The following is a 25,906-nucleotide window of genomic DNA, read 5'->3' on the forward strand; positions in this document are numbered from 1 at the left end:
CTGCATCTGGGATCCTAGCCACAAAAGTGTGGATTAGACGGATGAATCTTTGCTTTTGGTCTCAGCTTAAGGAGAGGAACCTGTCCCTCAGTTCTCACAGCTCTCCGTCTGGTGAGGGTTTGAAGATCTGGGCCTTCTAAGATCCTTCTGGGTTTGGGGCAGGCCCTGGGTCTAGACTGTCCTCTGATCCCCTCTACACTCCAATGTAAAATGAGCACTGTCACCTCTGGCCACCATCCCCAGGAGCCCTAGAGAGGCCTGCTGCCCCATCACCTCCCAGAAACACAAAGGAGAAGGGTCCAGCCCCAAAGCCAAGCTGCCATTCTGCAGGAACTTTCGGGGAGTGGAGGACCTAAAGCAGGTCTCTGTAATGTAGGAAGCAGGAGCCCCACAGCATCTATCATTCCTCCTTTCTCAAGCCCTGGTCTGGAGCCCACGATGGCTCCCCTCTCTCACAGTCCTACGACTCCAGCCTGGTCGGCCTCTGGCCCTGTCCCTATCCTGTTGCTGCTCCAGAGCCAGCCGGAGGGCATGCCTCATGGTCTCCGCGTTGTTCAGAACATTGTATCTACTCAGAGCCACCAGCCGCTCAAACTCCTCAGGCTCATAGGTGAAGTTCATCATGCCATAGGGAGTGTCTGACCCGTTCAGGACAAAGTCCCCACAGGCTATCTCCTCAGCTGTTTGTCGCTCCACCCCTGTGGATGAGAAGTGGAGAAGAGACCAAGCTGGGGCACTCTGGGGGTAGGAGCCAGCCCAGAAGCTCCCCCTTGCCTTAGGACATCTGGCTGGACCCACATTTTAGCTCTCTTGACCATCAGGAGGAACTGGGCCAGTGTGAATGCTGGGGCCCCAGAAGAGGGTACCAATGGCCAGCTTGGGCCCTCCAGGAGGCACGCTTTGGTATGCTGTCCAGGAAGCCCACTCTCAGAAAAGCACCCTACCGCCATCCCTGGGCTGTGTGAGCCAGACCCTGGCCCAGGGTCTCCCCTTACCTGGGGCCAGGTGTGTGCGGAAGGTACGGTTGACAAGGGGGAAGTGCAGCACAATGGGTGAGCGGGGGTCCTCGGCCTTGGCAAACAGGTAGCACTCACGGGGTTCCTCCAAGTCCTCAGGGAGCACCTCAATCCTTGGGAAGGGGATGCCTCGGTCCAGGCAGTACTTCTCTGTCATCTGTAAGACCTGGGCAAGGAGGCCAGCCTCTGACCCTGCATCCTACCACCTGCGGTCACACAGCCTCTCTACTAGCTGAGTGACTACAGGCAAGTGACATCACCTTTCTGAGCCAGTTGCTTTATTTATAAAATAAAAATGGGGAAAACCCTATCAGCCAGATTAACGACAATTGCCAGCATTCTCATGGTGATTCTTCCCATTACCACCCACTGGTTCCCTTCTCTGATGCCTCCATGCTTGAGTAGGGGCTGATTTCAGTGGACATGGAATGATTACAGAAGGTCACATGGGAAGAGGCTTTATCCATCATCTAATCCCAGGCTCTTGTTGGACCCCGGAAGTTAAGGAGGATAAGAGAGAAGGGCTGGCCCAGCAGCACAACCAGAACCCTCATCCAGATGGAACCTGTCCACTACCCCACAGGACATGAGGGAGCTGTCTCAAGACACTCTTTGGGGGACCTCATGGCTCTGTTGTTACTACAGTAACTAAGGGACAGCAGATCCAGATCCAGATGGGAGCAAAGAATACTATTAGACACAGGCAGGGGCCGGAAGAGGAGCCTTCTCTTCACCAGGATGGAAGACTCCTGATGACCATCTTTGGCCTCTTCTCCCAACCCCCACTCCATCCCATAACCTCAGCAACCCCTTTCCTCCAGTTGGGGAGTCCAGTGCCACTAAAAATCTTCACAAGGCACCTGCCTGAAGATTAGAAGCCTGGTCCTCCATGAAGTGCCATCCCCAAATCCCCAGCTAGGCCACCTCAACAGAGATCCTCACTTCGTCCCCACTGTACACCTTACCTCAAAAGGGGCCTCCAGGGAGTAGTCAAAGGACAGAATGAGGTCCACTGCTCTCTGGGGCAGCAGGTTCAGGGGGAATGGAGAGTTGATGGCAAAGCCCCCATCCACCAGGCACAGGTGATCCCTCATGGGAGTGAGCTGGTTGGGGAAGGCGTCAGGGTGCATAGCTGCAGCAGGGACAAATGCTTGCTCTTCTCTTCCATTGGGAATGGAACATCCCTCTCTGTAGAGATCTCTCCTCCCCTTGTTCTGAGGGCAGCAGAGTCTCCTACCCCAACCCCTGGCCCTGCCTTCTGGCAGACATCCCAGTCCTTCCCCCTCAGCCCCTGGGTGGTAGGAGCCCACAGCCCAGCCCCCAGGAAAAAAGGCAGCACTGACCCCAGTGAGCCCCACCCAGAGCAGCACCCACCTTTCCAGGCCACGAACTCCTGGCCAGCTACATAGTCTTTGTGTAGGCAGAGGCCCCTGGTGAAATTAAAGTTCTCTGCAGAGGTAAAGCGGGAGGTGAATATGTCCAGCACAGCCTGGGAGAAGGGGCCCTGGGGGGTGAAGAGCCTGGTTCGCAGCTGTGTGGGGTCATGTAGCTGGAGCTTCTGGCAATCATCTAGTGGGGGTGGGAGGGTGAAATAGAGTGAGAAGTCGTGCCTTCCTTTGTCCAGTGGCCTTTATGACTCAGGCACCCCCTCTATTTCCTCCCCACATTCATCTCTCCTTCCCCCTGGCTCCCAAGCCTCAGACCACTACTTCTCAGAACCTCTTTTAAATGATTTTTCTTTCTTTCTTTCTTTCTTTCTTTCTTTCTTTCTTTCTTTCTTTCTTTCTTTCTTTTTCTTCCTTCCTTCCTTCCTTCCTTCCTTCCTTCCTTCCTTCCTTCCTTCCTTCCTTCCTTCCTCCTTCCTTCTTTCCTTCCTTCCTTCCTTCCTTCCTAAGATTTTATTTATTTATTCATGAAAGACAGAAAGGCAGAGACATAAGCAGAGGGAGAAGTCCCTAGGGAGCCTGATGCGAGATTCGACCCCAGGACTCCGGGGCTTCGACCTGAGTCGAAGGCAGATGCTCAACCACTGAGCCACCTAGGCATCCCTTAAATGACCTTTTCTTTCAGCTTATCTATATTTTGAAAGTTGCCTATGGCACTATATTTATAAAGTGATAATTTACTTTCTCCTCTTGAAAAAAAGTTGTATATACAACTTCTGAATAGAATTTCATCCATCAAATACCCACTGAGGAGTACTGCATGCCAGACACCGTGCTAGGCTTGAACGGAGATGGAAGGTGAATAGGACCCCGGCCTACTTGGGGGAGAGCCACATAAAGAGATCATAAATCATAACGATGCCCTGAGGTAAGGACAGTGGTGGAGTGTGTACATAGTCCTATGAGACTTTGGTGGTAAGACCCTTGATCAGCCCGGAGGGATGAAGGAGAATAGAGAAGGTCCCTGACAAAATGATGTCTGAGCTAAATCTTAAAAGCTGAGGAGAAGTTATCCAGAGAAGAAAGGTGGATAAAGGTATTCTGTGCAGCAGAGAGCTCATACATAGGCCACATAAGGAGCAGTGTGAAGAGGAGCCCTGAGGTGTGTGGACAGATAAGCATGAGATGCCCCATGGTCCTGGGCTGAGTTGACATAATTGGAACCCAAGCAGAGAATTTGAAGCTATAGGCCTTACCACAGAGCACTCACAACTCCCACTGGCTTCTCTGACAAGGGCTTTCCTCCAGGCCCCAGCCACACTGCCTCTGCAGACTTCTTGGCATCTAGAGACCCTAAGCTAGAAGTCATTTCCTCAGGACTTCTCTGAACCCAGTGGGACAGCCAAGTCCTTCACCACTCCCTCCCTCATCCTTCGTGCCTCAGCCATGGAACTGGTGCCGGAAAAGAGGGACTGGGGAGGTCAGGGTGTCTACCCTCACCTGTGACGTTTACTTTCCATCTGTGCCCGTCTAGGAAGCTGAGGCCTGAGCCAGCAGTCTTCAGGAAGATCTCATCCACGCTGGCTGCAAAGGCACTGCCCCACATGCCTAAGGAGAAAGGCAAGGTCCTGGGCCCTCACAACTCCAGCCCATCTCAGGTCCTGGCCCAGCCCCTGCCCTGTCCCCAGCCCTCCAGCCCAGACTCACCTTGCAGGTAGCAGATCCGGGGCTCAGGCCGGGGCTGCAGCAGATGCCCCATGAAGAACTCAGAGCCAAAGAGCTCAGTGGGAACATAAGCACCATACTTGGGCAAGCCAACCTCATGGGGGGTGAACTCACACCACTCTGGGGGACCAGAGTAAAGGGGAATGTCACCAGGGCCTTACTACCAGAATACCAGGGTTCCCCCTCACACCTGAGTGCCTGAGCAGGAATCAGACTTGCCGAGAGCAGGAGGCAGCAACCCCGTTGTTCTCCAAGGCTCCCGCCTGTACATTACTAGCACTGGCCTCTCACACCCTCCCACCAACCACCACCTCCACCTGTTTCCCAGGTCCCCACATCCACACCGAGGCACCTGCAAAGTCTTCCCCGTTGATGTTGGTGCGGACATTAATGCTGGCATAGATAGGGTAAGGGTTCTGGCCCTGGCTGATGGCCTCTTGCTGGTCAGACAGTCTGGCGGGGTTTTCCTAGTGGGCATGAAGGGAGGTATTTGGCTTTTGGGGGAGTCCCCTTATCCCATGGGGATGGCCCCATGGCCTGATACCCTGCAGGGGATGGTGTGCCCACCAGAGGCTGCAGCTGCCAAGGCCAGTACTCTAGAGACAGCTAAGGGCTTTTAAGCAGCAAAGGTAAGGCCACTGTGAGTTTTGTGCAATTCCGGGGACACTGGGACTCCTCTCCTTACTTCTTTCCTGTTGAAGAAAGCAGATTAGAGCCCAAGGGAGTCAGTGGACATTTGTTAAAGGAAAAACTGAAAATCCAGTTTACTTTCTTTAAAAGATAAATCATTCAACGGGATGCCTGGGTGGCTCAGCGGTTGAGTGTCTGCCTTCAGCTCAGGGTGCGATTCCGGAGTCCCAGGATCAAGTCTCACATCGGGCTTCCTGCAGGGAGCCTGTTTCTCCCTCTGCCTGTATCTCTGCTTCTCTCTGTGTGTCTCTCGTGAATAAATAAATAAAATCTTAAAAAAAAAAAAGATAAATCATTCAAAAACATGAATTCTTTTTGTGAGAAACTACTTGTGATATACATCCACAACTGAGAACCACACCAGGGGGCCAGGTCCCCAGGGCTGAGAACCTCCCTCAGCTCTGACTCTTCTCATCTCCGACTTGTGCTGGGCCCATAGCTCTAGGAGCTGCAGGGCAGCTTGGTCAGTGGGCGGGAGTGGCATTCCATCTAGGCTGCAGGTCTGAACCACTTGGAATGCTCTCAAAACACAGGTGTGCTAGGGCCTAAACCCAGATCAACCAAGTCAGTATGCAGAATTTGGGCCCAGGCCCAAGTGTTTTTGAAAAGCTGTGTAGGTGATTCTAAAATGCAAACAGACCTGAGAATGGCAGACCAGGCTCTCCCTTCCTAGGGGTTCAGGGCCAGGAAAGATGAAGCCCTGTCAGCCCTCCCTGGGTTCTTACCTCTTGTCCTCAGCAAGCTCAGACCTAAGGGATAGTTTTGTAAATCTTAGTAATACCTAAGGCAGAAGTAAATGCTGGTGGGGCAGCGGTGGAAAGGAGCCAGATTTATTTATTATCTGTTCTTCTCTCACCTCCTGGTATAGGAAATATTCAATGAGGAGACCCCAGAGGTCTATGAGGGAAACACTGCGGCCACTGCTTTCCAGACTCCCCAGTTCCTGGACATAGTATTGTAGGCGCTCTGTGGACATCGCCCCCATCTTACTGCTGCAGACTCGAGCCTGGGCACGCTCGATGGGGCCCTGCAAGGACACCTGGGACCAGGCTGGGTCTTTGTAGAGTGTGGAGATGCACCTGGGCAGAGAGAGAATTAGGGGCAGTGGCGCAGGGAGCACAGCAAGGGGAGAGAGGGATGCAAGGGTCTGCGAGTGCCCCACCTCTCCATCCCTTGTCCCCACTGCCCTGTACCGCCCACTCAAGGAGGCCTGGGAACTCACTGCCTTCCTGCCTCTCCTAACCCCCTTGGAGGCAGGAACCCAGCATCCCTTCAGGGAACCCACCATTCACATTCCTGCCCCTTCAGGGCTCTCCTTTACTCTGAGGTCCCCACCTCACTTACCAGGTAGAACCAGAGACCCCACTCAGGTAGGTCACAGTGTCCAGGAGGCCAAGTTCCTGCAGCCCTGCCAGGCTGCCATACAGGGAAGACATGGCTCGGGTTCCACCTCCCGAACCCAGCACAGCTACCACAGGCACCTGAGCAGAAAGCGATCATAACGACACTGACCACCCTTGTCCTTTCTGTTTTATTGCTTATAATATCAGACATTGGCCTAAGAGCCTTATATGTATTGTCTCACTGAATCCTCACAGCACCCCAGTGGGATCCCCATTTTACAGATTAGGAACCTGAGGCACAGGAAGGTTGGATAATGTGCTCTCAATCACATGGGTGGTAAGTGGTGGTTATGAAACTGAAGCAATATGACCCCAGAGATGACTCTTAACAATTGTACCAGGAAAGTGTGTAACTGGAAGGCATACTGGATTTCACTCAAAACCATTAAAGCAGGGTTTCTCAGTCTTGGAACTATTGATAATTTTGGACTGGGTCATTTTTCGTCATGAGGAGCTGTCCTGTATGTTGTAGGATGTTCAGTAGCATTCCAGGGCTTTCCCTAGTAGAAGCCAGTAGCGGCCCTCTTCCCTGCCCCTACAATAAAGTATGTCTCTAGACATTGACAAATGTCCTCTGGGTGGGTGGCCTGGGGGTAAAATGCCCCTGTCCCCCAGTTAAGAACCACTGGGTAAAGTGGCAAAGACCACCAAGCAGCCTAGACCTGCCCCAGACATGAGAGGTGCCCAGATGTCTCTTCAGTATCAGAGGTGCCTGCTGGGATCAGACTAGAAGCTTTTTGGCTCTTCAATTTTTCCATGAAGCTTTAGCTCATTCTACCCCAACTTTTGGTTCCTTTCTCTGCCCTCCTTTCTTCTGTCTTGAAAGAAATGCTCCCTGGCCAGTGCTCAGCAAGGGCACAGTCCCTTCGGAGGGTTGGAGGAGACAGAGCTCCCTAAAAGCCAGGTCTACGTCCTCTTTACCTTCCACCTCTGGAGTGGAGACCTGGCAGAGAGCAAGCATTACCAAATGAACGGTCCGAGCTTGCTCACCCAGTCAGCACCGGGAATTGACCCCAGTTCCCGAGCACACCTGCAGCGAGGAGGAAGCCACCAACTTGCTCCTGATTTACCATCGCTCTCTCCCTTAGTACTGCCTTTCCACCTGCCCTCCCGCCCCAGGCTCCCATGGACCCTCCACCTCCAGATCCCTTTGTCTACTGTGACTGACTGAACTGTGCTCCTGCAAATTCACATGTTGAAGTCCCAGTGAGACGACATTTGTAGAAAGGGCCGGTAAGGCGGTTATATAGGTTATGGAAGGTCATAACAGTGGGGCCTTTATCTAACGGTATTGGTGTCCTTGTAAGAAGAGGAAGAGAGACATTCCCCTTACCCTCTCTTACAGGCACAGAGGAGGAGCCATGTGGGGGCACAGCCAGAAGGTGGCTGTCCACAAGTCAGGAAGAGAAGCCTCACCAGAAACCAACCCTGATGGCATCTTACTCTTGAACTTTCAGACTCCAGGTGAGAAAATGAATGTTTGTTGTCTAAGCCAACCAGTCTGTGGTGTTCTGTTACAGCAGCCCAAGGGGACTAATACACCTCCTTTGGCCAGGGCTGTTCATCCCTCCTTACACACAGGGTCCTGACTCTCCTGATTTTGCCTATCAGCTCTGGCAAACAGGCCTGCCCCTTCCTCCTCTGTTCCTCCCCCCTCCTCAAGGCTTCCTGTCCTGACTTGGCCACACAGTCCTCTCAAAGAAAGAGGCTGGACTTGGTCCTGGTGACCCTGAGCTCCAACTCCTCCATTTCATACCTGGCTGCTGTCTGGAGCCTGGCTCAAACCCAGTGCTTGCTGCAAAGCCTTGGACACGATCTGCTTCCTCTTGTCCAGAAACTCCCATTCGCCGTCACACAGGCCAAAGCCAAGGCGCAGGTCAAGGTCTCCAGAGCTGCCTCAGGTGGGGTAGGGGTGAGGTACTGGGTGACTCTTCACCGGAGGAGAGCCTCAGACCCAGCCCATTTTTCACAGTAGTAGACCCACATTCCATGGAACCCCTTAGAATGGCCTCACTGGAACCAGACATGCCCTCCACCATTCAGGCTTAGTCAAGTAGGCAGAAGAGGCCGCCTACACTTCCTGGGTAGCCCAAGAGCCTTCCTCTTGAAGTCAGCCTTCCTCACCTCATTTCTGCCTTCATATTCAGAACCACCTCCTGGTCCTGAAAGAGACAACAGCCCAGTCCCTGAGTATCTTGAGTGGGATCCTCCCACCTGCAGGCCCTGTTGCGTTGGTAGCTCTGGCCCAGATATGGACACCATGGCTGAACTCCAGGCTGGGCTGATTATGACCCCTTCCCTCTCAGGCCCCTTGACTTTCCTTTCAGGCCCCTCCCCAGCCCTCTTTTGGTGGTCACAGAGCAGGCAGGGGTCCCTCAGGCACCCAGAGAGAGTCTTACCTCCCCCAGGGCCACAGAGCGCTGTTCCTCCTGGCCTAAGGTCAAAGAAGATAGCAGGATACCCCCCTGGCCCAGCTTGCTGGTCTGGGTCTCTAGTTCAGCACTTGGGCCGCTCTGCAGAGAAGAAAACACACCCAAGGAACCTTCCGTGGTGAAGGAAAACATGCCTCCGTGGTGGCCCTGGGACGCCCCTCTAGGCTGGACTGATTCTATCAGCCACACCTTCTCAGACTTGGGCCTCACTCACCTGTAGGACTGTAAGCTCCTCCTCCAGCTCCACATCTAGCTTGGAGCTGATCACTGGGTTCATGTGAAAGGTGAAGGTGGCTGGGAGGCCTCCCTCTTTGGGGCATTGCAGGGGTAAGAGCTGTGGTTTCTCGTAGGCCCCAGGCACCGTCAGCCAAATCTGCCTAGAGCCTGGGAGCAGAGGGCCCAGGTGAGGGGGTGAGATGGGAGTGGGTGTGTGGCATGTAACGGTAGCACCCTGAATGGCAATTCCCCTGTCTTTCCCCTTGGAAATGCCAACCTACCACCCTGCTCACTCTCTGGCTCTGTGACCCATAGCAAAGGCATCATGAAGGACACTCGGGTCCTTTAACCTGCCCTGGTCAGACTTGGGAACGCGGGGAGAGGGCTAGGAAACACAATGCCTGGGGAACGGGAAGAGCAGAAAGGGAGAGGGCTCCTTGCTCAGAGTTTATGGGGCTGATGATTTTGAGATTATATTAAGTATATAAAATATAATTCTATAATAATTATAATGTTATAATTGTCACACATTGTTATATTAATTACCAGTCTTCCACTGGTAGTTCCCCCATCTCTTGCCTCCATTCAAGCTCTGTGCTCATCACCTTGGGGAAGGTTTGTGGCCAGGGAGAAGACAATAGATAGCAAGTTGTCCTGCCCTTTATTTCCAAAGTGTAAGACTTTGCAAGAACAGAGGGTGTGCAGAGAAGGTGAGAGGAAGGGGGTGGGTAGAGGCTTCGAAAAGCAGGGGAGAGCCAGGCTAGAAGGAGGCAGAGGGAGGCCTGTGAGCCCACATTGCTCTGAGCAGCTTTCTGGGAAGGAGGCAAAACCCTAGAGAGGAATGTGCATGACAGACAGAGGGGACCGCAGACTGCCTTAAGCAAGTTTCTTGTTTGAGCCAAGGTTTCATAAATTATGAGGATAATAGGTGCATTTTATGGGGTTGTTATGAGAATTAAAGATAAAAGACACGTGGAATGCTGAGCACAGTTGCCTGGTTCACAGTGAGTGCCAGGCGTTATGAGGACTCACTCATCCTGTGGGCTCAGACTCGCAGCGTCAGAGGGGACCTTAGCTGTCCCACAGCCTCTGCTCTGCTGCTGCATCTGGACGTTCACCACCCCACCCCCTGCCCCCTGTCCCTGATCTTGAGCGGCTACCCTCTGCAACACACTACATCAGTGGCCTAACTGGAACCAGACATGCCCTGGTTCTTCCACTTCCACTTCTGAAATTTCCACATGTTGCCATGTGACTTCAGTTCCTCCTGCAGAGAGGCCAACTATATTGCTGCCCCCCAACTTTAGGGTCAGCCTTGTGACTTGTCTTGGAGAGCAAAATGGCAGTTAGTGGCTGTGATGTGACCAAAGGCTTAAGACCACCTGCTCATTTTGGCCTGCTGCTGTGCCTCTGGCTGATACCTTAAGAACATGATCAGTCCCCTGGTCATAGAAGGTGAATTAGGGCCACATGGCATGAAGCCAGCTCACTCCTACCAAGCCCAGCCTAGATCAACCACATGCCAGCTGACCATCTGACGTGTGAGCTAAATAAATGCTTCCTGTTGTCTGCCACTGAGATTTAGGGCTGCTTTTTGTGGAGCGGTAGTTGGACTGTTACAACCCTCATGCTTGAACACTTCCAGGGATAGGAAATCTCTACTCTCAGAGGCAATCCATCCCATCCTTGGTCAGCTGTGAGTGGTGAAACATTGAAGAACTTTCTGCCTCAGACCCACCTTATTGATGTCTGAGGCCTCAGCCCCCAGGAGAGAAGGCAAGACCCAAGGTCGTGGACCAGACTCACCATACTCTCGATGTGGAGCTGTGCCACCTTCCCCGAGGGTGCCCTGGATTCTCAGACAGGGGGCAGCCTGAGGAAAGCAGAGGCCTGTGGGAACCCACTGTTCACAGACCAGGGTGGAATGAGGGGTTATCTGGGGCAGGGCCCAGGTAACAACTTTGCCAGGGCCTGTGCCTTGTGGGTAGGAGTCTTCTGTGGGAGCCCTCCTCCCAGGCCTTGGAAGGGGAAGGAGGAAAAGGCCTCTGAAAGTGGTGCCTCCAGCAGTCCCAGCAACCAGGGGCCCCAGTGCACAAGATAGGAAGGTGGGCTTCCTATCTGGTGCTTCCGACTTGAGGTAGCTTCTTGCCCCTGGTCCCTGGAGATGCCTCCCTAGCACATTTCCCCTCTCAGGAGGGCCTGAATGTCCTTCAGAGGCAAGGGGACATGACAGTCTCAATTGTGGAGTCTGTACTTCCCCCCAGCCCTGGACAGCCCTAACCCACCTTCCCTACTCACCACCAGGACCCCATTGGTGATGACTTCAGATGCAGGCACCTGGCTGCAAAAGATGAGGAGCTCATGGGACATCTAGCTCCCCTTGAGATGACTGTTACTATAATAATATGACTAAAGCTAGGCTCCACCCAGACTTACCTGTTCTCCAGAATGAATTCCACCTGCAGCTCTTGTGAATCCTGCATGAATGAAGCAAGGAAGCATTCATTTTCAAAGAGCTCTGAAAGCATCAGAGATTGTCCCTGCCCCCTACCCGGCTCAGCAACAGGGACTAGAAGAGGTGACTGTTGTTGGGGCTTCCTTGGGCACAGGAGGGGTAGGTAGTATCATCTTCATGCGGAGCTTCATGCATTCAAGACTGTCTGCTGGGCAGACACGGAGGGTTCAGCAGTGACCAAGACAGACAAAGCACTCTGCCCTCAGCTCACATTTTGGCACTCAGGGAAGAAATATTGAGGGAAATCTTTGGAGGGTCAGTAGTGTAGGATAGAGGAGAGTCTGTATTGGAGGCCTGGCCTGTGCTGCCCAGGAGCCCTCACCTCAGTGCCCTGTGCCAGACCTTTCCTTGAGTTCAGTTCATTGCTGCCACAGGTAGGGTGGCTCACCTGGTGCTTGAGTTGGAAGGTATGTCTGTGGGGTTGGCCAGGCTTGAGGCTACTCAGGTCAAACAGTAACAGGGAGAGCTGGTCACTATCCAGGATGTCCTTATCATAGAGGGTGAGCTCCAGAACGTTCTGGGAATGGTGGGTAAGAGGTGGGAGCCTGAGGCAGGGCAGGAGGGCAGGAAGTAGCCCTCTCCTCTCCACTGCCCTTTTCTGGCCCTCACTTTCATAGCACCATGAATCTGGTAGTGGAAGGTCTCGTTCCATTCGGGGTCACTGCAGTTGGCTATCATCCTTGTCCGGGTGGGACTGGAGGACGCAGTGGGCAGGCACAGTTGCACATAGCAATCGGCTTTGGACACTGCAGGTGGGATTGGAGAGGGGTCCTCAGCCTTTAGCTCCTATTGCTGTAAAGGTTGCCTGGGGAAGGCTGGGGCAGGAGGGGAAGGAGCTGGGGGTGGGGGGAAGGAGGCTGCTTGTGCAGGGCAAGGAGATGTGGGGAGAGCCAATGTCCTTAACTCCATCTAGACCACTTATACCTCCCATTCAGCCCATACACCTCCCATTCAATCCTGCAGTGGCCAGTTGAAAAGACCACATGGCTGCACAGACCACTGCCCCTGAAAGGGCATGATTCAGGCAACAAAGTTCCCTTCCGTGACAAGCATTGGTGTGGTAAGCTGCTGGAGAACAGACCTTGCTTTGTGGCAACAGTGGCCTCACATGCTCACCCAGGCTGGCTCTGCTCCACTTGCTAGACTCAATCAAGGAGGAGTCCAAGGTCTGTACATGTCTCCCCTGCCTGCCCTGGGGCTCCCTCACCAGGGAGGACTCCTTCATGGTCAGCATTAGCCCCTCTGCCTCACTCAAACACACACACACATTTCCAGACAGCCCCTGCTGCACACTGGGGAGGCCCCGGGGAAAAGAAGGGGAAGAAGGGTGAACTTGGGGGTCACTCACGCAGATCTGTGCCCTGGATATTTCTGGCCCTCAGCACCTTCACCTGGAGGTCAAAGTATGGATGGGTTTCCCGCTGAAACAGAGAACTCTGGAACTCAGTCCCAGGAAGAGCCGGGCCTGTTCTCCTTCCCGTGGTGGTGCCCAGCTCTGGCTTCCCTCGTCCCCTCACAGAACAACAGCCTGGCCCAGGCTCACAGATGTTGCTGTGCTTGGGACCTGAGAGGCCTTGGCAGGGCCCAGCCGTTGGGACTTCAGCATGTCAGGGATGAGCCTGGACCTTGGAATCGTTCAGGCTGGGTTCAAATCTAAACTCCACTATGTACTAGCTGAATGGCCTTGGGCAAATTACTTGATTTCCCCTGTGCTTCATTCTCCCCATCTATAAATGGGGTTTTACAATCCCATAGGGGTGTGGTGATTTTTAAATGAGAAGTTGTATAGAGTGCCTGGTATTAGTGCTTAATATATGTAGCCACTGTTACTAATTATGTTTGTGATGCACCAACCGGCAGCTCCCCTCACTTTTTCGTGCTGCTGCTATAGCTTGGGAGCCTGAGTGCAAGCCAGGGTGATGTCCCTAGGACATTAGAGATTAGAAGGGAGATTAAAGATTCGCAGAGAAAGTCATGATCGACCCCACCTGCTAGCTCAGGCGCTCACTGATGAAGGCCACACCTCCTAGGAGGCAGCAGGTGAAAGGAAACCAGGCGTCGCCCGGCTTGTACTGGTCTGGATGAGTCGTTAAAGAGATAACAGAGAGGTAACAGCAGCCTGCAGCCTCCTAGAAGTGGGGCTATCCCCTCAAAATCCCAGCAAGCACCCTCCTCCTTTCCCCTGGGGCACTCTACAGCCAGGCTGGTACATTCTGGGCAGAGCCAACAGCTGAAGTATCACATGACCTCACCCTCCATTCCTGATCGAGGTGAGGTGAGGATTACTTCCAAAAGCCAAGATCTTGGCCAACCTCTTTAAGTTCTGCCAGGTTGGCTAGAGTAAATTGGTCCTGGCTCAGACCAGAACCCAATTCCCTGCTGGCCTCTGTCCTCACAGGGGACTGTGATCCCAGGGCTCCTACACAATTCCCAAGGAAGACCTTGTACTTTACCCGCCATTGCCTCCACCGAGGTCCCCTCTTCTCTCTCTTCCGCAGCAGCACTGCCCCCAGGAGGGGCAGCCCCTTGCCTGCCAGCCACCTTGGCCAGAGCACCCAGTGCATGGCCAGGCAGAGCAGTTCTCAGCTGGAAGCCCTGCCTGCTTTCCAGAGCCACCCTGCTCTCCTCCAGCTACACCTGCTGCTAGCTCAGGTCTGACAGGTAACCGAGGTAGGGAGGGTGGAGCTGGCTGCTCTCTGGAGGACTCAGAGTTGGGTGGCCTGCTGGGGCTGGAGGTGGGGTTTGATGTGCTCCAGGAAGTGACTGGAATCCAATTCCCTCAGGCAGGAGGCACTTCAGCCTGTCTCCAAGAGGATGAGGAACTGGTACTCTGGTTTCCAAACCCCACGCCTGGTTATCATTGGGCTGCTTTTGGAAAAGATACCTGAGCCTCACCCCCTGGATGATTTGCTTTAGTGGGTGTGGGTAGAGCCCACATGTCCACATTTCCAACAAGCCTTCTAGACAGTGCTGACACAGCAGGCCCTGGGGATGGAAGCCAGGAAGTGCTACATCAGGCCTTATTTTCTCCAGCTGGAAAAAAAGTTCTAAAACCATCTGCCCTTTTAAGTCCCACCTGGCCCATGACTCTTAAGCAGAAGCATAGAAATCTCTGGTTCAGTTTTAGCTGGACTTGAATGTGTTTCTAATCTGTGACCCCTCTCATTTATTCTTCAAACACTGACAGCCTGCTGTGTATCAGACCAACACTGGGCTTTGCAACCAAAGGTGAGGAGGATCCTGAAGAAATTCACAGCCTCAGGGCTCTGTTGGCTTTTGCCTGAGACCTCTTGCTAGATCAGTGGATATATTTGGATGCCCCAAGTAAACAGGCAAGGAAATGGTCAGGTGGTATCAATAAGGACAGCTTTTAGCAGGTCTGCTTATCCTTAAGCTACTGGAGATAAGTCTTTGGAGAGTCCTCTTTGGACCATCGTAAGCCTTAGGCTACCGATGAACGTCATGTCCCCTTTTCTGTGGACTGTGGCCATCTGGATGGCCAAGATAGGCAGTTTCCAGGAGAAAGTATCTCTGGGGCAGTAAGCTATTGGGAGATAATTTCTGTTCTTCAACCAAGATTTAGTCATCTCTACTCTTCCCCCAAGCAAGGTGGAGATTGAAAAAAAGAACATCGGGAACCCCGGATGGCGCAGCGGTTTAGCGCCTGCCTTTGGCCCAGGGCGCGATCCTGGAGACCCGGGATCGAATCCCACGTCGGGCTCCCGGTGCATGGAGCCTGCTTCTCCCTCTGCCTGTGACTCTGCCTCTCTCTCCCTGTGACTATCATAAATAAATACAAATTTAAAAAAAAGAAAAAGAAAAAAAGAACATCTACAAACAGGTGATTCAACTCCAAAATGAACCCTGTAGGCAAGTTTAGACCAGAAACTCTCAGAAAACAAAGGCAGATGATTGCCACTGGCCTGTCTCCAAGGGAAGGGCCTATTTCTGCTTAATTTGGAGCATAGAGCCAAGACACGTGCTGCAGGAAGAGGCATGAGACCCTAATATGTGAAGTGCAGGGGGAAATAGTAGGGATTAGCTGGAGTTCCAATATGTTCAACAGAACTTGGTGATGCTGGAAATGTTCTGTACCTGCACCGTCAAACCATTAGCCACCAGCCACAGTAGCTGTGCTCTATGGCACAGATGGAGACATACATGACAGAGGTGTCATACTGACTTTTTTTTTTTTGTCATTAATTGGCTTATTCTTCTCAATTCTTAGCAAAATCATTTATATCCTCATTGTTATTTCCATCAAACTTCACAGGAAGGGAGGAAAAAGAGATGCAAATTGGCTGGCTCCTTACTTTATGATGTTTATTATAAGAGATCCTCATAAGTCATTACAGAGCTTTCCAGTCTCTAGCCTTCTCTGTACCTCCACAGAGGGCAAAGAGAGTCCAGGGAAGAATGGAGTTTGGGAAAACTGCACGGTTTATGTATTCCAGAAAGAAAATACACATTCTTTATTGCTTCAAACACATGTGCCACACAGGTTGTGGGAATGGAAGATACAAACACAGCAAGCCAGGAAGACGGGGTTTGAGTCGCAGGGCGGGTTTCTGCTGCACAGAAGGCTGGCTTGATGACTTTACTGCTGCTCGCATGGGAAGCTTCTTTGAGCTTGTGCAAACAGGTCCAAGGGTAGCAATGCTTCTCGTGCCAGTTAGGACGTGGCTCTTCAGAAGCACCACTTTGCCTCCCAAACCTGAGCAGAGCCCCTATCTGCATGTGTGATGCTGAGGGCACATACTCTGTACCTTCAGACCCTCCGAGGCAGTGTGCCAGGGAGGAGCCTAGTCTACAACACCGGCCAGCTGGCCTACAACACAGGCCCAACATGGCACAGAGCATCAGTTTAAAAAGAACCACAGCATGTCAAGGACAGGCTACTAAAACACTGTCAGGGCTGGGCGCCATCGCCCACCCTTCCCACCTTAAAAACACAGCAGCATTAAGGCTGTGTCTGCAAATCACAGGGAAGACAGATGCAGGGCCGCTCTGCCTGTAGGTCCTCGGTCTGCAGTGCTAGCCACTCCTCCTGTGGGCCTTCAGTGCCCTGTTGGGAGGAGGGGGGGTCTCCCTGCCTCCTGCTCCAGGGATCTGGCAGTGAGTTCCTTCATAAACCCATGTGCTGCCGCTACTCCCAACTCCCGCAGTGCTCTCAGCTGTCCCTGGGCACCTCACAAACATGCCTGACCTCACATCCCTGTCAGTTCCCCATCTGATCGGTCTTGTGTGTAGCAGAGATCCACCTACCTGTGACATGCCAGTGCAGTCCTCCAACCCCAGCAGAACAAAGCTGGAGAAGGACTGCCAGGCTGAACTGGGAGGTAAGCGGACCACACTGGCTGCAAAGAGAAAGGCGCCAAAGTATGAAGCACTTGGGTCACAGACACTCAAGCAGCAGCCTAGGAGCGGGCACCGCTGCAGGTGTCTGCCTAAGAGGTCTTATACCTAGTGCAGGCTGTCCTTAGAGCCACTGTCACATACGGCTCCAGGGGGGATGGAAGACAGTGCTCCCCTAAGCTTCCAGGCATACAGTTCTTATCCAAGGAGGACCTATTTACAGCATACCTGACAATCAATGATCAAATCAGTGTATGCTGAAAACTGAGATGTCCTCTTGCTTCTCATTTTATCTTTTTTATATCACTTATTCTCTGCATGGGAAAAATGGGAGACAAAGTGTGTGTGTGGGAACAGTGAAGGGAGATAAAGGAAGACAATCAATAGCGAAGACGAAATGGAGACTGAAACAGAAGAGATAAGTGGGCAGACCCAAGGGGATGAGGGTGGGGGGGGGCGAGAGGGAGGTGTGGGGTTGTGACTATGGAGAAATTATTGCTGTCACCTGAGAGCCAGGGCCAGCCAGTGAAGCGAGGGGAGCCCTAGGACTGCTCTCCTCCCAGACTCCAGGCCACCATGCAGAGGGTTCCACGTCAAGTCCTGCACGTGTCTTAATAGAAAACTCTGCATAAACAGTCTCGGGGGTACAGACACTTGAGACACTTTCCTTGTTCAGGTGATTGGTGTGCAAAGGCAGGAGGATGCCCTTCCCCACCTCTTTCCGTCAAAGCGGGTAGTAAATTCTCTGAAACTGCCTGCAACATAATGGTATATAAGGTATAGCTAATATCTTCTTTTTCTATCAAAAAGCTGGTAACACCAGACCATAAGTCTGATAAATTCAGAGATATTCCAGGGCTCAAGGTAGCCAGTCGTGTCCAAATGGGGAGACACCTGGTGGTGGATGTAGCCAGCCCCCCAATCCTAAGGCCGGTGCTCCTTCTCCTCTCTGGGATAGCTGAACTGTCCATCTGAAGAATCCTTGGCATGCTGGGCTCAGGTGTCGGCTGGGTTTACCTCTTTGGAACAGAAGTAGTGCACGACCACTCCATTGGGGTATCTTGCAAATGCACTGTAGGGAAGAAAGACTGCTCAGGAGGGAGAACAACTTCTAAAAGAAGACCACTTCCTAGAAAAGGTGTTTCACCCAGGTGTCATCCCAGAAGCAACCCACCCTAACCACAAGAAAGGACCCATCCTCAGCATCTTCTGGATTTACATAGCAACGTCTCTGCCAAATAATCAAACAGAGGGTGAGCTCATGCAGTTTGAAGACTGTTTGAATATGAGAATACTTCTTATTAAGTCATCAATGTGAAATCCAGGGCAGATGGAACAGGCTACCAGCCTGACTCAGCACCAGTCTAGGGAGAGCTGACAATGCCCATCAGAGTAAGTTTTAGGCTAATTCTAACAATGGACAGCAAGTTAGGTCTTTCTAAAGACAAAGATTCTTCCACCCACATAAGAAAAAGGACAAAGCACCCTTGCTTCTCAGGAAAGGGGACAGACTAGAGTATATGATTTAACAAAATGACACTGGCTTAGGATTTTACTCAAGTCATGAAGCAGCAGATGGAAAGATCTTTTTCTTCCTTCACAGGCACACCCTAAAAGATAAGAACTTTCTGCCCACATACAACTCACACACACCCACTGGCTACATCACAGCATCTAGCTGCCAGAAGGGAAGGGCTTTTCAGGCAAGAAGTCAAGAGTACATGCCATACATTTCAAGTCTTTAAATCCTCAAAGCTAACTCACAAAAGACAACATGGATTGCTCTTTGGAAGCTCAAGAAGTAACCATGGCCAAGATAATCAGCAGCCATGCTTTCCCTTTAGTTAAAGGGCAGAAATCCATCCTGAGAAGGACCCACATCAGAGCTGAGGCTGCACAGTTGTGGAGAAAAGGCTCACCTGTTCCCAATCTTCTTCTTACACACCATACACACCTTCTCCTCTGTGATGATGCACTTCACCTGCTGGTGTAAAATCCGCTCTTCCTGGACCTAGAAGAGGAGAGTGACTGGGACAGAAGCCCCATAGTCCAGCACACAGAAGGCAGAGGCTGGCACAGTCTCATCCTTCAGCCCCCACAGATGCCTCTCACTGAAACCCCTGCAACTAAATGTCAAGTTGGTTACTGTGTCAGTTTGAGCTATAGTGTTAAAGGAATATAAAGCTCTGCTTTTGTCTATAGGTAATGTGTGTCTCATGCTAAAAGGTACAACCTCACCCTAAAGTCTGGAAGGTTCTTACCCTCAGAAATTCTGCATGGAGGAGGTTCTTGAGCACTTGATTGAACCGTTTTTTTTGTGCATTTTCTTCCAAGACCTTTTCCAGAAAGATACGTATGTCATTAATCTGAGTGTTTGCTGGTAGAAGGTTGATGGCCTAGGGACAGGAACAGAGATGGGAACAGGATGAGCCATAACAGGAGTGAACCTGAGGAAAAGTCTGAAGCCACACAGCTCTCAAACCCCAGTGCCTTTCTCAGTGCCCTCCTCTAACTCCTCTCATTCAGCGTGCCCCCAAGTCCCTCCCATCTGCACAGAACTCCTGACCTTAGTGGTGTCCAGCTTGCTGTGGTGCAGCTCGAGGACCTGCAGGGCAGCCTGGAGGTTGGCCTGTGGCTCCAACAGTTCCAGTTTGATGGGTCCCAGGCAATGAACACTAGGGGGCGACAGGTACATCCGGAGCAGGGACAGATACACCTGTCTCATACAAGTCACATAGGTCAGGCTGGCAGTAAGCCTCCCAGGACCCGCCAGCATGACCACACCTAAAAATAAGAGGGGTTATAAGACCTGGGCTGCTCCGTTTTTCACATTTTAAAAGATTTTGGTAAAGCCAGTCAACTGAAGATGGTAAGAATTAAGAACTGTTTTTCCTGAGGAAAAAAAAAAATCAAATGCCTCATGTTAATTATACGTTTTGCTGCTGACAAAATGCCAACACTGCAAAATGACACAAAAAGATCTTTCCTAGGGGATCCCCGGGTGGCTCAGCGGTTTGGCGCCTGCCTTCTGCTCGGGGCGTGATCCTGGAGTCCCGAGATTGAGTCCTGTATCGGGCTCCCTGCATGGAGCCTGCTTCTCCCTCTGCCTGTATCTCTACCTCTCTCTCTCTCGGTATTTCTCATGAATAAATAAATAAATAAAATCTTTAAAAAAAAAAGATCTCTCCTAGGAATCTGGCCTTGAGGCTGTGACCCTACCAATTTTGGCAGGTGAGGATTAACCCCAAGCTGAGACGCCATCTTTCCTACTGGTACCAGTAACACGGGGTTTCTCAACCTTAGCACCCAACATTCCAGGCTGGATAATTCTTTGTTGAGGCTGTCCTGTGCACTGTTTAGCAGCAACTCTGGCCTCTGCCACCTAGATTCCAGTTGTCCCTGTATCCCCAGACATAACAATCAAAAATGTCTCCAGACACTGATGAATCCACATGCATTCTAGACCGAGTATATAAGTGCACCTGACTGCATCCATCAGATACTCCTCAATAGGCTGACCATATAATTTATTATACAACCTGGGACTCTTTTAAAAGTAAAAGGGCAGGGATGTTACTGATAATCATATGCATGACAATAAGCCAGAACTATCCCAAGGAAACCAAGATGTATGGTCACCTTGCCTTCTTCCTCAATACACACATGCAAACCGTGATCTCAGCTACTCCCACCAGTGTCACCTGTGGCCAAACCCAAGGACATGAGGTGTGCTACAAGGGACAGTGAAGAGCGCATGTGCTCCCTGGGGCCAGTGTCACTACTTACATCTTTGTTGCCATCTCTGTTTTGGTCGTAATGCTTGTGGCAGTACCTGCAAGGGAGAAAGTGGTGAGACTAGGCCAGAGCAGCCATGTCTAAAGAGAGGTCATCAATTCTCCCCGTGGGAGCAGCCTCATGATGGCACCACAATCAGGGGCCAGGATGGGAGGCAGAGTGGAGGGGAGGTGGCTTTCTGCCTCTGTCTCCCCCGCCTCTCCTCTCTCTGTGGAGCCTGCCGTAGGAGTCCTTGGGTGGTGCAGTGGCAGGGTCAACGTACTCCTCAGCCATCTTTGTGTCCTTCAGGATGTGCACGTAGATGAAGAGCGCTTGCTCATGCTTTCCCATGCGCCCCAGCAGCAGTGCACGCTCTTCTAAGAGGCCTGGGAGGAGGAAGGGGCGTGAGTAATCATCACCACCACTGTGCAAGCACAGGCCAGGGGCTAGGCTGTTAGGTAAGTGGGTGAAACTATTTGTATTACCTGGGATTTTTTCAAGGAGAAAAATTGCTAAAATTTAAAAGAGGGCAGAGGGAGCTATTTTTTAGGAGGTACTTTATACCATCTTGTTTGTGATTGCTTCTAATTTGGGTAAGAACTCTCATCCAACAACCAAATGCATAATAAGTGCCTGCAATGTGCCAAGCACTCCAGCTAAGGAAAGTAAACACTGGGCTTTGCTCTCCCAGAGCTTATATATCAGAGAAACGTGTGTCTTTTTCAGACAAATTATGCCAGATCACAAATATTGCTAAATAATGGACATGGCCAAGACAGGTACTGATGCCACCGATTGCCAGGTGGTTCATACCCAAGGAGACTCCTCTCAATTATGGTAAAAAAAGTGAGTCTTCAGATGGGACAGAAACAACTGGCCTCAAACATGTGTTTCTTCCCATTACCTTCCACTGATGTGGCTTCTGGCCAAAAGCCAGACACTCACCATCAAAAGGAAAGTCACAGATGAGCCGGCCTGGATCATAGTAGCCTGAAATTTCCAAGAACATAAGGAGCTTCCGTCGGTACTCTCCCAGCTCACCCTCTTCCTCTCCAGCAGGGACTGGAGTTTTGCCTTAAAGGGAACCAAGCTCAGTATGAAAGGATGCTGCTGGGCAGCAACGTGGGCTCACTGAGAAAAATGAAGAGGATGGGGTTCGATGACATCACCACAATGATCAGAAAGGGCCTCCAGAGTGGGTTCCAGCTGGGCTTTTCTTAGTTTATGGTCTCTACGTGACCCCAAAACATCAGCTTGAGACATAAAGAAAACCTGCACAAACACTCTTGTATGCAAACCCATTCTCAGCACAGCTGTCATCTTGCAGACAAATCTGTTCCTTCCCCTTCACACAGGGGTGATGCACGGAGATGCCCAGATCCAGACAAGAGCTCTTGAGTCTCCTATGCTGGGTCACTTAGTTGCCCTGGCTGCTCAGAGGAACGTCCCACCCACCAGGGCCCATAGAGAACAGTAAGGCCTGCTTCCCTATGCCACAAAACACTCTTGGGTTCCAGGTCACCTGGCTTTCTAGGAGAACTGGTACCTGCAGGGAAGGACAGGAGATACTCCTTCATCAGACCTTGCACCTTCTCACAGTACAGCTGGATCAGGCAGTTGTGGAATCGAGAGCCTGTCTCCTCCCAAACGTGAATGACATGCTCCTGAGGCAAGACACAGGTCTACCTGGTATCCTGTAAGCTGTGACCCATCTCCGTCACCCAGTCTCCCTCACATTTTTAAGGCCTGACAGGTCCCATCCAAACCATCTCCTAATTAAGCGACAGCTTTTTTAAAACCACCAGGAAATTTTGGAATACAGCCCAGCAACATTAGGGATTATCTTCTTAGATTTGCAATCTAAATTCCTTTATTAATTTGTCCCATAATCCTCCAAACTCTCACATCAGCCCATGTAGTTAAGGTTAAATAATAGTTGCATCCTGGTACCAACCAATCAGGTTGCCCGGTGGTCACAGCTGAATCTGAACGGCCATACAAATGTGGCTTTCAGATGTTTTTCTCGAACATCATTCTCTTTTATCCCTCTGTACTTTACCCAGATTTAGAAGGTATTCAACCCAAGTAATATTGCCAACTTGATCTACCAAGATCTCTTTCTTCAGAAGATGCTGAAATAATCTTCCTTACACTTCTACCAATCCCCAAGTGACACAAACCCCAATCTGAATTGCCCGACAACTGACCCATGTGGTCCTGGTTCCCACATTTAAATGTTTTTAGTTCAGACCAAAAAAGATCTTACCAGATAAGGAATAGCTAGACCCTTAAAATTCTCCACTAAGAAGCCGAGCACTCGGTCTCGTGGCAGAGATTCCACCTCCGGGAGGTCTTCGGTAAATATCTGTGGGAACAAACCTGAGTTCCAACAGCAGAACCATCTGACTGCAGTGCGGCCAAGCAACCACATACACACACACATACACGGTGGAGGGCCAAGTGGACTTCTGAAGGGGGAAGGGTATACCAGATGGCACCTGTAGCAACTGTGCCAGACTAGGTGGCAGATGCCAGCCTCCAGATGTCTGCACAAGGCGTTCTCCACTATATTACACTATCGGCTGTTTCCCAGGCTACTCATCTAAACACCAGAGAAACTGCATGAATCCTTCCTCCCCCTCCATCCATCACTGTCCTCAGTAGAATCAAGACCAAGCATGGTATGAGATAAATCCAAGACCCCCATGACCTACCTTCAGGCCATCCTCTGGGAAGTCTCGCAGCACCCATACCGAGTAGGAAAATATCAAATGTAGGTTTTCTGTGCCTGGAAGGGAATAGACTTGTCAGGAGGTGAAGCCTGCCCGTCCACAGGACTGGGGAGGCGGGTGCAAAGGTTGCCCCCAAATTTGCTTTCCAGGGCAGATAGTTCTGTCCCAAGCACCAGTCACTTGGCCCTACTAGGCTGGCTGCATACCGAGGGGGTGTCACAGTTCCACTGTAGGGGGGATACAAAGCCGAGTGAACAAGGGAGGGAGGGGACTGACTAGCTAGAATCAGAAATGGAGGGAGATCTGGTCCATGTGAACACAATACTTTCCTACTTCCCTTTCAAAAGTTGGACTTACCCAAATGTTGCAGATACTGCACTGTCCTCTCATGGCCTTTCAGAGGGGAGTTTGCTTTCTTGGACTGGTCCACCAGCACCTGCAGAGCTGGCCATGAAGCCCCCCCAAACCCAAAAAGGTCATGAGCCTCTTCCAGAAGGCACATCCCCACGGGAGAGTTATCATACTTCAGTAGGTCTCCCCTATGACATAGAGACCCTCCCAGATCAGGGAAGCCCCTCCTCCGGCCACCTTTCTCATGGAGCCCCTTCTTCTCATACAGGATTATCAGTTCACTGTACTTGTGCGCCTTCTTCAGCACATGCTCACTCTCCTCAATGTGGCAGTGATTGTTCTCCAGGCGCAGCAGAGGCGCCACCAAGGCCACGTTCGTCTGCAAAGGAAGCAGGACTTCAGGGGACGCTGTGTCATGGAGGAGCACCCCCACCCGTCCCCCACCTAGCCCGGGTTTGCTTCAGGCTGAAAGGTCAGGGATGAAACACAAGCAAGAATAGGCAAACCACCCTTCTTCAGGACTACAGGTAGTGGCTTTTACAGCATTATGTATACTCTTTCACACAGCAGGTTTTAATGTTCTGGAGGGGAGTAGGGGGAGGAAGGGGATATATTCAGGAAACATTGTCTCTTTATCCTGTAGCACTAACTCCCAGTCTTAGCAGAGAAGACCAGCCTACTACACATTCTGGGGCAGTATCTTGCCTTATTTTCTTAACTCCTAGAAGCTCAGAGGTGTCAAGCAAAGACTAGGTGGTTCCCATTATCAAAGATTTCACTCTAATGGCAGGACTCCAAAGTAACACTTTCCCAGTTTCAGGGGACTGGGCAATTGTGGGTACTGAGAGCTCAGAGAACTCACATGGAGGTAGCACTTGAGCAGGGTGGTATCAATGATTTGCAATAGCTTCTTCTTGGATTTGATGGTCGGAGTGCCTTCCATGAGAGGGGAGGTGCTAGACTGGTGATCAGAGTCATTCAGCTTCTTTACCAATTGGCTTCGTTTCTGCAAAGGCCCCCAAAAAATGGGATTAAGGCCAGGACTAAATCATCCTTATCACCTGAGCTACCAGGTAATTCCAAATATCTCCAACATGGCTCATACTTATCCACCCTGATTTCATATTAGCACATAGTCTTTATCAGGGATCAAAACAGATGAATGCCAAATTGCCACAGATACAGTAACAATTATTTATCAGGGGTTAGTACATACCAGGCACTATATCAAGAATTTTATGTCATCCTATTTTAAACCTACAACAAATGCAGGTATTATAATCCCTATTTTACAAGCCAAGAAGCCAAGGTATTAGATCTCTCACAAGTAGCTGAGGCAAGTTTCAAACTAGGGTCTAATTCCAAAGCCCATTTTCTTTTATTAAAAAAAAAAAAAATCAACTTTCTTGAGGTGTAAGTAGCATACAATAAAATGCATACCCTTTTAAAGTATGAAATCCATTTTGGCACATACACACATACACACATAACCAAAACCCCAATCAATGAAAAGAACATTTCTAACACCCCAGAAAGTTCCCTTGTGCTCTTCTCAATCCCACCCAACTCCTACACCACAGATCTGGTTTCTATCACTAGAGATTAGTTTTTACCTATTCTAGAAATTCATATAAAGAGAATAATCCTGTTTGTACCATATTGTGCCTGGCAATGCCCTTAGTCTTATATGCTCAACCATCTCTCTGACACAATGCCAATGTCAGTTAACTTCACACATTCCAAATGTCAGCGAGAAGTCCAGGGAAAAAAATGTGTGGTCAGAGTTGTAAAGCAAAGACATTGGCAATAAAGGGCATTCTTTGATGCCACAGGCTTAGGAGATATTTTACCCCAGGAACCTTTTCCACTTGGTATGGCCATATGAGCTGTGCAAGGTGGAGACAGAGGCAGGTCTGTGTGCTCCTTGCAGGCTGCCAGCCACGGCTGGGTACTCCTGGATCCCAATGTCAAGGAAGTGCCAAGGCTATGCATGCCAGATCAGATCTGTGGGACATTCACTAGCCCAGAAGCAGGTGGCAGATAGCTGGCTTACAATTTCCTAGCAGTATTTCTCAGTGTCTGCCCAGGGGACCTCTTGTAGAGGTCTTCAGAACACTAATGAGGAAAAAATTTACTAAGTTATCTGACTCTGAGTGAGTGTTCAGGAAATAAAAGCCCTTTGTGACAGAAGTTTGGGGTGAAGAGTCTTCAATGGAGACATTAGTTTTAGTGTTCACCTGAAAATTTCACTTATCTCTCCATAACAGTAAACTGAAAAAAAACCTTATATTTAAATACTCCCTCTAAAAAAA

At 50.8% G+C, this 25,906-nt stretch overlaps 2 protein-coding genes across 4 annotated transcripts in view; both read right to left on the reverse strand.

Moving 5' to 3' along the window:
* Positions 1 to 352: 352 nt before the first annotated feature.
* PLA2G4F (phospholipase A2 group IVF) lies at positions 353 to 14,038 on the reverse strand. Its single transcript, XM_025998328.2, has 20 exons — positions 13,836 to 14,038; positions 12,731 to 12,803; positions 11,992 to 12,128; positions 11,771 to 11,899; positions 11,304 to 11,344; positions 11,166 to 11,208; positions 10,674 to 10,740; positions 8,866 to 9,035; positions 8,619 to 8,732; positions 8,344 to 8,381; positions 7,976 to 8,111; positions 6,161 to 6,297; positions 5,673 to 5,895; positions 4,479 to 4,593; positions 4,109 to 4,246; positions 3,902 to 4,009; positions 2,391 to 2,585; positions 1,982 to 2,148; positions 996 to 1,182; positions 353 to 698 (listed from the first exon to the last, which is right to left on the reverse strand). The coding sequence occupies exons 1-20, from the start codon at positions 13,944 to 13,946 to the stop codon at positions 415 to 417; spliced, it is 2,613 nt and encodes an 870-aa protein (XP_025854113.1). The 5' UTR covers positions 13,947 to 14,038; the 3' UTR covers positions 353 to 414.
* A 1,646-nt stretch (positions 14,039 to 15,684) lies between these two features.
* The window catches only part of VPS39 (VPS39 subunit of HOPS complex), a 46,934-nt gene continuing 36,712 nt past the window's right edge, over positions 15,685 to 25,906 (reverse strand). For all 3 annotated transcript variants that reach the window (XM_025998530.2, XM_025998531.2, XM_072738380.1), the window contains exons 13-25: positions 24,457 to 24,600; positions 23,832 to 23,973; positions 23,601 to 23,687; positions 23,226 to 23,299; positions 22,778 to 22,876; positions 22,058 to 22,175; positions 21,457 to 21,585; positions 20,795 to 20,897; positions 20,524 to 20,569; positions 19,304 to 19,453; positions 18,999 to 19,133; positions 18,657 to 18,748; positions 15,685 to 17,809 (exon numbers count right to left, since the gene is read on the reverse strand). In XM_025998530.2, the coding sequence (XP_025854315.1) occupies positions 17,734 to 17,809; positions 18,657 to 18,748; positions 18,999 to 19,133; positions 19,304 to 19,453; positions 20,524 to 20,569; positions 20,795 to 20,897; positions 21,457 to 21,585; positions 22,058 to 22,175; positions 22,778 to 22,876; positions 23,226 to 23,299; positions 23,601 to 23,687; positions 23,832 to 23,973; positions 24,457 to 24,600 (1,395 nt within the window). In that variant the 3' untranslated portion in view covers positions 15,685 to 17,733. The remainder of the gene's footprint in view (positions 17,810 to 18,656; positions 18,749 to 18,998; positions 19,134 to 19,303; positions 19,454 to 20,523; positions 20,570 to 20,794; positions 20,898 to 21,456; positions 21,586 to 22,057; positions 22,176 to 22,777; positions 22,877 to 23,225; positions 23,300 to 23,600; positions 23,688 to 23,831; positions 23,974 to 24,456; positions 24,601 to 25,906) is intronic.

The sequence above is a fragment of the Vulpes vulpes genome, chromosome 15 (genome assembly GCF_048418805.1).
Source record: "Vulpes vulpes isolate BD-2025 chromosome 15, VulVul3, whole genome shotgun sequence".
Taxonomy (NCBI): Eukaryota; Metazoa; Chordata; class Mammalia; order Carnivora; family Canidae; genus Vulpes; species Vulpes vulpes.

Excerpts from the sequence above, each read along its gene's own strand:
- PLA2G4F (XM_025998328.2), bottom strand. The coding sequence starts at position 13,946 with ATGCACTGGGTGCTCTGGCCAAGGTGGCTGGCAGGCAAGGGGCTGCCC. Across the intron at positions 11,345-11,770 it reads CCTTCCAACTCAAGCACCAG|GATTCACAAGAGCTGCAGGT; the intron begins GTGAGCCACCCT and ends TCATTCATGCAG. Across the intron at positions 11,209-11,303 it reads GAATTCATTCTGGAGAACAG|CCAGGTGCCTGCATCTGAAG; the intron begins GTAAGTCTGGGT and ends CATCTTTTGCAG.